This window comes from Lagopus leucura, unplaced genomic scaffold, assembly GCF_019238085.1.
Source record: "Lagopus leucura isolate 7727_CA_CO unplaced genomic scaffold, USGS_WTPT01 Super-Scaffold_100008, whole genome shotgun sequence".
Lineage (NCBI taxonomy): Eukaryota > Metazoa > Chordata > Aves > Galliformes > Phasianidae > Lagopus > Lagopus leucura.
Window position 1 is genome coordinate 11218603 of NW_024962265.1, and position 12846 is coordinate 11231448.

The 12846-nt window shown below is 38.6% G+C and overlaps 1 protein-coding gene across 3 annotated transcripts in view; it reads left to right on the forward strand.

The window, feature by feature from the left end:
- The window catches only part of MAGI2 (membrane associated guanylate kinase, WW and PDZ domain containing 2), a 708774-nt gene that overhangs the window by 666198 nt on the left and 29730 nt on the right, over positions 1–12846 (forward strand). For all 3 annotated transcript variants that reach the window (XM_042872317.1, XM_042872319.1, XM_042872318.1), the window contains one exon: positions 524–667. In XM_042872317.1, the coding sequence (XP_042728251.1) occupies positions 524–667 (144 nt within the window). The remainder of the gene's footprint in view (positions 1–523; positions 668–12846) is intronic.

Here is a 12846-nt window from a genome sequence, read left to right on the forward strand (position 1 = left end):
TAAAGGTCTCTTCCAATTCAAACAGTTGTATGATTCTATAAGTTCTGCCAGGAATTTAGGAGGTACCACTACTACTAATTTTTTGCATTATAATGGTGTTTGTACAGGAGCTGCCTGCTATCCCACTTGCCAGATCAGAACTTCTGTATAGACATAAAACCTTGCCCTTTGGTACCATGACAGTATTGAGGGTGAATGTGGAAATCACCCTGAAAGTTTTGATTCTAGATAACTGCTGCATGACATGCAGCATAGTTCATAGTTCATAGCATTTCAGGATAGTTTAGATGTAGGCATTTATATTTGCTAAAATCCAATTTTAATGACGAAAACAGTTGTTCTTATTCTCATCTATCCTGACAGTGCAGAATTATACATTGAAGGTGCATTTGCTTGTATTAACGAGTAGATGCATATTTGAAGAGATGTATTTTAAAGTTTTTTTTAATGCCTATTAGGTCACTGATTATTATTATGATTAATTGTCCTCCATTTTGTTGTTGTTGGTTTTTTTTCTGTATAGGACTTTGATTATTTCACCGTTGATTTAGAGAAGGGAGCCAAAGGTTTTGGGTTTAGTATTCGAGGAGGAAGGGAATACAAAATGGATTTATTTGTGCTGAGGTTAGCAGAAGATGGACCAGCAATAAGAAATGGAAGGATGAGGGTAAGTAAAATTATAAAAAGCTTGTCAACTTTAACTGATGTATTTGGGATGGGATCAGACAGATGGGGTCAAATAGAAAGTAGTTTTTTTCTGATTATGTTTTAAAGAACCAATACCAAATGCCTGCAATAAGACAATCTTGTTGTGAATGAGTTGAAGAAACAACTTGAAATTACATAGATTCTTTGTGGAAGAAATGCATTAGTTTTTGTTGATAATAGCTTTTATTTCATTGTACTTTTTTTTTCTTATTCTTGCACTCATATCAAAGCATCTTCAAAATCTCTGTGGAAGCATTTAGTACATCTTTGATAGTAATATTGGTATAAATAACAGTTATTTCTCTAGTCACAAAAGCAGTGATAACTGTGAGAAATTTAGCTGATAGTTATGATACTGAAGACATGGTCTGTGTTAATTTACTAACTTAATCAAATTGCTTCCTATCCTTTGATGATTTTGTTTATTGATATAATTCAACCTGTAGGGATCGGTTTCACTATTTGGTGATACACACCTCTTATTGCATTTGCGTCCTTTACAGTAGTAATAACAAATTTTGTAAATGCTGTGATTGTTAAATGGGTTCTGTTTCACAGTCATAACAATCTCATCATTCATACTGAAAAAGCATTTCTGTTAGTCTGTGTAGAATTAGTATTTTTCTGTTGGTTATTTTTTAATTCACTCTTAATCTGCCACTTTGCAGAATTCTAGGATTAATTTAGTCCTCAGTTGTAGCATGGAGTTTAAATTCTTGACGCTGGGAGCTTGCATAGAGAAGAAAAGGCATAATCAGTTTTTGCAAGATGGAAGCCAGATGGGCAACAGGAAGTGGAGAACTATTTCCACAATGTTTGCTGTGTGAAATTGAACAAGGCTGCATTAATGTTGCAGCTAGAACTTAAGCTGAAAAGCATTTTTGGTGTTATCGTTCTTTCCTGCATTAAACAGTTCCATGAAACTTGGCTGCTCTTAATAAAAGGCCATAAGCAAGATGTGCATTATCAGACAATGTGACTCAAGATCTGGAAAAAATTATGCATTTAATAAACTCTGGAATCACATATTTGGAAAAAATATTACTAAGACAACAGAACTTGATGTACAATGCTTTTAGAGACGTTCATTTCAAGTAATAATGTGTATCAGTCAAAAATAATACATTAAAATCTGTGCATCATTTGAATAAACTAGTACCATAGAACAAAGTTATTCACCATGTGAGCAGCATAAATATACAAATACATATATATATGTATATAAATGTATATGTATATATGCTTAATATGTATTATTACACAGCTTTTTTCAATTTCATTAGGAAAAGTCCTGTAACTTATCCTGAAAAATGTTAATTTATTTTCTAAAATAGCTTATTTTAAATCTTGTTGATGTGGCCACAACATATAGCCAAGTCTAATTCTGGACAGGTAGCTGAAACTTGGAGTTTTCTCTAGCCAGAGTTTTCTCTCACAAGCACCACTCTTTGAAACCAGCTTTACCCTCCATCCCAGTCATTGAGGCTTGGGTTGTATTCTCCTGTTTAATACTTATTTTAACCCCCTCAGTAAAAAACTTCCCCCGATATCTAATCTAAATCTCCCTTTCTTTAGTTTAAAACCATTCCCCCTTGTCCTATTACTATCTATTCTACACTGTCTACGTAAAAAAAAATATTTTCCTCATGTTTATAAACTCCCTTCAAATACTGGAAGGCAGATGATAGGAAGAGAGACAGAAATTGGAACACCCTTCTAGTTTCATCTTCAGTATCATTTGAATTCCAGTGAAGCTTGGTGCAGATGAGAGAACAGACTCACAGACTGAGGATAGCAAGTTCTGTGATTTATGGGTTTCTGCTGGCCCGGACAGAACTGTCTGTCTCCAAAAAGAATTATGGAAGGGGGAGAAGGTTTCATAAAGCTTGTTACCCCGTTTGCATTTCCAGCTAGAAGTCTTGATCTTACTTTCCTCTGGGAATGGCATGCCAGGCAGTTAGTGTTTTTATTGGAAACAAATCCACAGAGAAACTCTCCATTTTAGGACTGCAAGATCTAAAATAGTCTTTAATTGCTCTTCATGACCAACTGAGCCTTCTTCTTCAATTTTCTGCTGATTTGTTCTGGGAACCTGAAAGGTGGAAGACTACTGATTTGATGTCATACAGAGTTCATCAGTCTCAGCTGCATATTGCTTTTCCACCCAAGGACCACTTTCTGACAACCTATATATATACCGCAGTACATTTTAAGGTTTGACAAGTTATTGCCTTAAAAAACAATTTTAAAACTTTCACAGTCTCAGTGCCCTACTCTTGGTCCTGGTACTTTTACATGTACTCACTCTTTTGCTTGGGCTCATATACTCTCTGTAGAAAGCAGAAGAATAAATCCTCATTTAACTTGGACTCATCCATCACAAGCCATGGGAAGGAAACATCCATCAAAGGACACAGAAGTCTGCAGTGCAAGTGTCCTCTGCAGAGGCTGATAAACTATTCTCAAACAGTGTTGGATAGTCAAAGCTATAATTACATAACTTCATATAGATCCATATGTCAAGTCAAAAACTATGGTTAATATTGTCAGGATTTTACTATAAATCATGGATAAGAGATACGAAGACTCATTGCAAAAGACTTCTGTAGAATGTACAGCTAGTACAGATTCCTCTTAATTCTATCTGTGGAGCAGAAATTAAGCTACAATTGGTAATTCTGAAGCCTACTACAGCAACTGTTTACAGAACTTGAAAAATGTGGCTTAAAATACTTTCAGTAAAACAAATGAATTTTCATAAATAGCAAGATAGCTTAGAAGTATTGAAGAAAACTTTCATTAGATATAAGGAAAATGATATAAAAGAGAAAATTATTATCAAGAACTTTGAATGTGAGATAGATTCTCTGAGACCTTCTGAGTTCTAGCACCAGAGCAGAGCAATAATATGGCATATGCTGTAAGGAACAACAGTGGTAAATTGAATCAGTCATCAGAGTTGAGGAACATAACACTGAAGATGTGGAGCACAGTCCTTGGAGCTTTTGGAGATTCAGACTCTACCAGCAACAATTTTACAGGTCTATTTAAATGAGTCTCATGATAGCTCATATTTTTCTTCATCTCACACTGAGAACAATGATCAAGCATTCCCCCTTGTCTTATCACTACCAGACCGTGTAAGAAGTCAGTCGCTCTCCTATTATAAGCTCCCCTTTAAGTACTGGAAGGCCACAATGAGGTCTCCCTGGAGCCTTTTCTTCTCCAAGCTGAACAAGCCCATCTCCCTCCACTTTTTTTCATGAGAGGTGATCCAGCCCTCCGACCATATCTGTGGCCCTCCTCTGCACTCTTCTTGTGCTGGGAACCCCAGGCCTGAATGCAATACTCCACATGGAGCCTCACAAGGCTAGAGCAGAGGGGGGACAATCACCTTCCTCTCTCTGTTGGCCACCCCTCTTTTGATGCAGTCCAGGATACAGTTGGCCTTCTGAGCTGCAAGCACACACTGCCAGCTCACATTCAGGTTTTCATCCCTCAGGACCCCTAAGCCCTTATCCTCAGGACTGCTCTCAGTTCTTCTCCCGAAGTGTACTAATATACACGACTACCCCAACTGAAGTGCAACATCTTTCACTTGGTCTTGTTAAACCTCAGTAGTGCCAATTTTCAAGCCTGTCTAAGTCCCTCTGGATGGCATCTCTTCCCTCTGCTGTATCAACTGCACTAATCAGCTTGGTGTCCACAAACCGGCTGAGGGTGCCCTCAATCCTTCTATGTCATTGATAAAGAAGTTGAAGAGCACTGATCCCAAGACAGAGACCTTGGGGACACCACAAATGGCTGTCTTCCACCTGGACATAAATCCGTTGACAATGACACTCTGGCTGTGGCCACCAACCAACTCTTTATCCACCAACTAATCCAGCCTTCAAATCCATATCTATCCACTTTAAAGATAAGGCTGTGATGGGGACCATATCAAAGGCTTTGATGACACGCCATCGTAGAAGGCCACCAGACTGGTCAGGCATTATCTGCCCTTGGTATAGCCGTTCTGGCTGTCTCAGATCACTTAGCTTCACATATGCCTTGACATATCTTCCAGGAGGATCTGCTCCATAACCTTCCTAGGCACAGGGATGAGGCTCACTGTTCTATAGTTCCCTGGGTCTTCCTTTCTCCTTTTCTTGAAAATGGGAGGGGAACCGTCAACTGCTCTCAGAAGAGTTATTACAGAATCACAGAATCACAGAATTGTAGGGGTTGGAAGGGACCTCCTGAGATCATCGAGTCCAACCCCCCTGCCAAAGCAGGTTCCCTACACCAGGTAGCACAGGTAGGCATCCAGGCAGGTCTTGAACGTCTCCAGAGAAGGAGACTCCACCACCTCCCTGGGCAGCCTGTTCCAGTGCTCCGTCACCTCACTGTAAAAAAGTTCTTGCGCATGTTTGTGCGGAACTTCCTATGCTGCAGTTTCCAGCCATTTCCCCTTGTCCTGTCTCCACTCACCACTGAAAAGAGTCCGGCCTCGCCATTCTGCCCCCCACACCTTAGATATTTATAGACCTGGATCAGGTCCCCTCTCAGTCTCCTTTTCTCAAGGCTGAACAGACCCAGTTCACTCAGCCTTTCCTCATAGGGGAGATGCTCCAGGCCCTTCACCATCTTCGTGGCCCTCCGCTGGACTCTTTCCAAGAGATCCCTGTCTTTTTTGTACTGGGGAGCCCAGAACTGGACGCAGTACTCCAGATGAGGTCTTACCAGGGCAGAGTAGAGGGGGAGGATCACCTCCTTTGACCTGCTGGCCACGCTCTTTTTAATGCACCCCAGTAAGCCATTGGCCTTTTTGGCCACAAGGGCACACTGCTGGCTCATGGCCAACCTGTCATCCACCAGGACACCCAGGTCCCTTTCCGCAGAGCTCCCCTCCAGCAGGTCATCCCCCAACCTGTACTGGTGCATGGAATTATTCCTCCCCAGATGCAAGACTCTACACTTGCTTTTGTTAAACCTCATCCGGTTTTTTTCTGCCCAGCTCTCCAGCCTATCCAGGTCTTGCTGAATGGCAGTTATTACAAGTACTCATCATTATTACAAATATCATTATTACAAATTATTACAAGTACTCATCATGTTTCCAAGATGAAGATATGAAGATAAGGTATGAGATATGATCAACAGATCTCTTTTTGCTGTAAATGGTATCTACAGCAGCCAGCATGCTCACTGTAACCAGCCTCAAAGAGCCTGTGGCTGCAGACTGCAAGAATACAGAATATATTGCACAATTAGGCTTACTGAATTTGAAATTCGTGAAGAATGAGGACAAAATTTGCTTTTTAATACACACTGTACGTCTGTGTCATTTGTCACTTCATGAGTTACATCCTTTTTTTCACTTCTACCATAACAGTCATACTTCCTATCTCTGACAGTTCCAGCTTCATTGCCTTGTCAACTCATTTTTCTCAGTCTACGTACACCAGTAAGCCCTATCTCTAACTTTCTCATATCTACCAACACAATTTTTCTCATTTTTGAATAGATTTGTAAAACAGACTTCTAAAACACAAGTACCACAGAGCTTTATATCTGTCATGCTTTGCATTCTTTCTTTGGCTCTTTGTTTTGTTGCTTGTCTGCTGCCAGTGCTCCTCTTTATTTCATTTGTACAGACTTGGATCTAGAAATAGACACAAGGGACAAAATATTCCTGCAGTGTTTATTGTGAGCTTCCATGCTGTTGCTGCATAAGAATTTGTGAGGCTTCAGTCTGTTCTAGCTTGCCAAATGAGCAGTGAGAGACTCACCCTCTAATAGTAACTAATAGGTGATGTGGGTGGGTTCATGGCATTCTGCAAACTAGCAATCTGTGTATTTCATCCTTTCCCATGATAACAGAGTTGATATCACCTTATTCAAAAAATTTCATCCAGCTGCATCAAGGATCATTCCTAGAAAAAAGAATACAATATTCAAGAGCCAATGGCCAAAAAAGGCAAGCAGCCAAGAGGAAACCAGTCTCTTATGTAGAAGGAAACATAGCTGGGGTTTCAGATCATGGAAGGCATAAGCATTTCATTTGAAATTACTGTCAAAACCTATGTACAAATATTCAACATTATTCAAAATTGTCATTTCCTTCTTCGCATATATCTCAAATGAAAGGTCAGGCAATTGTTTCTACTTTTTCTTTCTGAAGACATAGCCTTTGCATTGCTACTTGCAGCAAGAGGGGCAGAGTGCTCATGAAAATCATACCTTGAAGCCCTCTCTTACGCCATGGGAGATATCAGCTTAAGACCACTTAAAAAAGCCTATATGTTGGGCTTCAAAACAGTAGAGTGATAAGTGAAAGTTAGATATTGCTAGCTGTATCCCCTAGAAGAAACTAATTAGGATAAGACCAACTCTTCAGACTTCTCAGGACAATATGCAGTATGTTGTCAGATATCTATCTGGACTCCATAAACTCTGTACAGCAGTGAAGTTTAACAAGGGAATGTAAACCATCTCCTCAGAGCCGGGCATTCCCATATGTGTCAAGTCATAAAGTCAGAAATAAACTTGAGGTATTGATTTCACTATAAATAACGAGAACTGAAGTGTAGGCAAAATTTAGAGCAGCTTCAGGTAGTTATATCCCAGCAGTGTTTGGGAAGGCTTTTGTATAACAAACAAAGCAGAAGTCTTTTTCTTCCATGTTCATCATAGAATTTTCTCATTTTGGCTTTCTTTTTTGCCTCTTGCTTGGTGTTCATCTAGTTGCTTTACAGCAGACCTTGATTTATAGGTTTTTAAAGATGAAAGTCATCTGTTTCCACCAGTGTAGTTATCATTCTGTCTCTAAGGCTTAAATTTAACTCAGCTTCCATAGATGCATGTCCTTGTGCAATGTATCACCGTTTTATATTAAAAGCATCTTCAGTAGCTAGTGTCTCACATCTCTAAGAAAAAATCCAAGCTGAAATGGAAGGGCTGCCACATGTTCTGTTTTGTGAGATTCCTTATCCACTGCCAAACGTTATACCAGAAATACTCTCTAGCAATCACATGCAGTACCTGTAGCTTCAGACAGGTGAACAAGAGGTGCTGCCTCTTAATCCTTGAGATTCTATTTTCCACACATTTTGCTTTGCTCATTCAGTCCCTCCAGAAAAAGTTTTTGTAGGATTATCTCAGCTTTTTGGAGCTTTCTGTAGCTCCAAAGGCAAGAGGTAAATGTGAAATAATACCACAGAAAAAGCTCAGGAGGAAGAACGAAAGATTTCTTTACGGTAAGGAGAAATCTGTAAGAGGACATTGCTGTGCAGACCCCACAGTTTGCACTGGCTCCTCACTTGTGTGAACCCTCACCAAGATTTTTTATTAAAGACAAATGTAGTGTCTGTTTAAGCTGCTCCATTAGTCCCACATCAGAGGGCTGTTTGCTAAGGTCTCCTTAGGATTTGCAGAGGTTGCTGTCCATAAGTATGGTGAGCAAGAAGCTCAATTCAGCTTGACAGTGATTAAAGAAAAAGTATTAAAAATACAAGTGGTTTTCACACAGTAGAAATAATGGATGACAGTGACATCTCCTTATCCAGTCAAGAAATTTACAGCAAAGAAACTGGGAGAAGGAAAGAGAAAAGGCTTGATCAGTCATTATCTGCTTACAAACATTTAGTGCAATCACAGTAATAAAAAAAAAGAAAAAACAACCATAGTAGTAAAAAAAATAAACCAAGGATTAACCAGTGTAACGTTAATATTTGCCACAGCAAACTTTGTAGTCCTATTCAGGATCAGAAAGAATACTGAAGTCTTTGAGATACAGAGAGGGCTGTCAGAAATTACACTGAAAAGTCATTAATAATTAGATGCTTAGATATTTAAAAAATGGATGTTATGCACACACCTAAGGGACAGAGGAATGGCCCTGGAGCATACAGTGCTCCACCAGCTTGTTTGACTATGGTCTTGTGCACATATCTAACAGACAAGTGCCTCCAGTGTGATTCATGTCACTTAAGTAGCCAATCTTTCCTACATAACTAGCACTTACCCTTAAATCCTGTGGCTTACCTGTCTTACTTTATGCTATAATATAAATCTTACCTTCATAGTAAGCGTTCAGTGAATGTCAACACTGTCATTACAGTAGAACATAAAGAGAAAGATTCTTTGTCCCATCCACTTATTCTGTGATTTGTGATCCATCTGAACGGTACAGTAAGATGTTTAGCTATGTTTTCCCACTGAACTGCACAGACCCTTGGGGTAATCTCTTTCATGTGCCAATTCCCTACTACATAAATCACTGTCCATCCTCACTTGTAGCAAGAGTGGGTGTGATTGATCCGAACTCTGGGAATTCAACTGGGATATTTGAGCACTTGAGCTGTACATAAGTCAGACTGTGATGAGCAGAGCTGGGTACTGGGTTAATGTGAGTGGTGAAACTCAAGGAATTTATTGGCGTGTAGATATTAAGCTGATCAGCATTCTTGTGTCTGCAACAAAGAAATGCAAAATAATGTCCTACAGGATGCTGAATATATCTTGACAGAGTAAAATCTTAATAAATCAGGGCTGGATTAACTGTATGTGAACTATTATTCAGCATTTCTCAAAAAAGCTGAATGTTGTATTTTTTAAATTTATTTGGAGAAAGACAAGGTGAAAGAACATTCCTATCACATGTAATTAAAATCGTTCTCTTAAAAATGTACTCTGTTGGGCACAAAGCATCTTTCTAACTCTATGTCTAATAGCAAAGTCCTTCAAAGGAACAAGATAATAATCTTGCTGAAAATGGCTTAGCATTAATTTTTATGAATAAGATACTTATTTGGAAGGCAGACACCATATTTAATTCTGTATTTTATAGAAGCTTTATAAATCTTTTGAGGTCTAAAAATGAATCAGCTCTAAGTTCAAAAATCCAGTGTCTGGAATCTTCAAAAAAAATGAAAATAGACCAAATTGTGTTGCTCTGACACCTGAAACATTTTGCCCCGTCACAGGCATGACAAAGGCAGCCTCTCTTCTGTGTTTTCCAAACTACCACAAGCCAGAACTGGAAGAGTTCACATATGAAGGTGAAAGAATATGAATATTAGACCTATTCCTACATCCCACCCACCCTAGTATAATCACTCCAGAAAGGATGAGTAGATAATGCTTACCTTAGCAAAGGATTGTAGAACAAATATCAAATGATTTCTCACTGGGTAAAACAGCGAAGCCCCTGGCAGTCAGCATTGTACAGATTCGTTATGCTGGAATTTTCATTTTTAGTATTCAGAATTTCTTCTATCCATTTATTTGAATATGGCTGTGCTTTGACATTATTGATATGCTCTATCAAGAGTTTCCAAAGATCAATGTTTGTATTGTTTAAAAAAACTTTTTTTTTTTTTAATTACAGCTACAACAGTAATATTATAATTTCTTCCTCATCTCCATATCTCTTATTCTACTGACCAACGTCATACCCATCTTTTCTTTTGCTTGAGTTTAGCAGTCTGTTTCATCTTTCTCATAAAGGAGCTCTTCTTTACTGCTGACCATCCTCACTGGCCTCTGAACCATTTCTGGGTCTATCACATTCTTTTGAAGGTGAAAGTGCCGGAGCAATCTGCAGTTTTCAAGATTCTGTTGCTCTTAAATGAAATAACAGTTTCTTCTTTAATCTCTATTCTTTCCCTAGTGGTTAACATTCTGTTTGCTTTTTTGATTGGGCTGACATCTCATAGAACTAATCACAAGGATGTAAGATCTGTCTCTTCAGGAGTAATGGTTAATTTGGAGTGACTGTGTGTGTAATTTTCCACACATACTGCATGGCATTGTGTTGCCTGCAAATCTTGTCATTCAATCTTCAGCCTTTTCAGCATGCCATTTACAAATACACTGAACAGAATAATCACTATGGTAAAGTCTTTTGATTGTGAAAATTGACCACTTATTTCCAGCTTTTTTCCCTTTGAATTTAATCTCTTACCTAACAGACCCTATTCTTTCTCCTTCCACAGCAGAGCCTTTACTGAAGGCTCTTACTATTAAAAGCTTTCTGAAAATGTCAGTATACTAACCAGATCACATTTATCTATATAGTCATTGTCAACTTCAGTGACCAGCAATAGTTCCATGAGGAACAGCTTCCCTCTACAAAAGCTACACTGATCCTTCTCTAGTATATCATAATTATCCATGTGCCAGCTATTCCTCACCCTCCTTATTGCTTCCGTCCGTCTGCTGGAATGAACAGGAGACTCAGTTGGTTGCTTTCCAAGACAGGTGTCACACTTGCCACTTCCCATTCCTCTGCTACTAGGCCGTTTTCTGATCTAGACAGCAGATTACATCCCATAGTTCAGCAGTTTCATATCCAAATTCCTTCAGAGTTGAGGATGAGTGCCATCTGCATCTGGTGGTTTCTTCCTATTTTCTTTATCAATTTGTTCTGTAGACTTTCCCACTGATACTGCTGTTGGAATCATTCTCAGGCTGACCTCTGTTGAGCCCTTTGCACAAGTTTGGCTGCTTTTTTATCTTGGAACTTTTCTTTATCTTTTGAGATTTTGATTCCCTGATCCTTTGAAAGTATATTCTTAATTCTTGTTTTAGCACTTTCCTTTTTAGAGTTCTTTTTTTTTTTTTTTTTTTTTTTTTTTCTGTTTTCCTGTTTGAATGCAACTTTGGATGAAGTATTCCCCATGAACACTTATGCTTAGGATTCTGCAGAAGATCTTTAAAATCTGTTTGTCAAATCTTGAGTTTGCTTTGCATTTCCCTAATGGGAATGGAACTATCTGAATCCATCAGGGAGACAGCAGGATTTTTTTCCTTCCTTTTTAACAGACTCTACTGGTTCCCATCCATGATTGCAGTGCTGAAATAGCCATTAACATTACATTATTCTACACTGAGTCATTCTAGCTCTGTTTAAAAATGCAATGTTACACACAAGTAAGGTAATGAATTTTCCTTTTCTGACATCTTTAATTCACATACATGAGTTATTTTGCAGCAGTGCTGCAGAAGGCATCAAGTCTACCATAGAACTGTAAGTCTCCTTTGCTGTCCTGTTAGCAACCACTGCAAACCTCATTTTCCCTTGTGCACTCCTCACTGTACACAGACATGTAGTCGTACACATTTTTCAGTTTCCAAGCTCTCTTTCTGCAGTAACAGCTCTCATGTTTTTCCCTCTCTCAGAAGAAGGGGAAAAAGCATCTTCTCTGCTGTTTCCCCGCTTAAACAGCTGGTTGACCACCAAAGAGAAGAAACTATCACTTGATACCCTTATTGGAGTTTGCTTCAAGTGAGACACGGAACACATCATTGTAATTCCTCCAAAGCAAAATATATTTCTCTTACCAAGAAGTCCAAGCTTTTGTACCAACAATACACTCAAGGAAGCCCAAATCTGGGAATACACCATGGGATTTCCAGGCACAACAAATTCTCTGAGGAAATTTGCAGAGCAGATATCCAGCGTGTGCCTACATTGAGGCAATGATATTAGGGCTCAACATCACCTGGAAATTGACCAAGATAGATATTCTGGAGTTGCTATTCTGTTCATTTTCCAAGAACAGACAATCTCTCGGCCCTTTGGACTCATCAACAATAACAACAGCAACAAATAAAATGCAAAATCCAAGCATCAGTTATAAAAATGGAATGCCCATATAAAAAGGAATTAAGTGTAATTAGTCTCTTTCCTGAGGTTTAATTAGAAAACTCATTAGTAAAATGACAGATAGCAATGCCCTCTGCACAAATCATTTGAGACTGCTTTTTTTTTTCATTAGATTTCCTCATTTAACAGAGTATGAAAATATGCATCCACAATTAATTTCATTTTGTGCAACAGGGAACTATACACCTGCTTAGATATGTGCTAGCAGAGGCAAATGTACACAGGGCTATCACAAGCAGTTTAAAAACAGTTGAACAAGGAAAAGCTTCTTAATTACAGTAAAACTATATATATTTCTTTCCAATTTTGCCTGCTTCCGAAATTCTGTTTGTATATGCTGATTGGCTTTTTTTAACAACACAGTTAATAATAATTATAAAATATGGCCAGAGCAAAGATTCTGCAGCAAAGCTCCCATGTATTGGCGACTCTTTATTCTAATGATTCAGAGAAGCTTTACAATTGTCTTTCTAATTAACCTATCA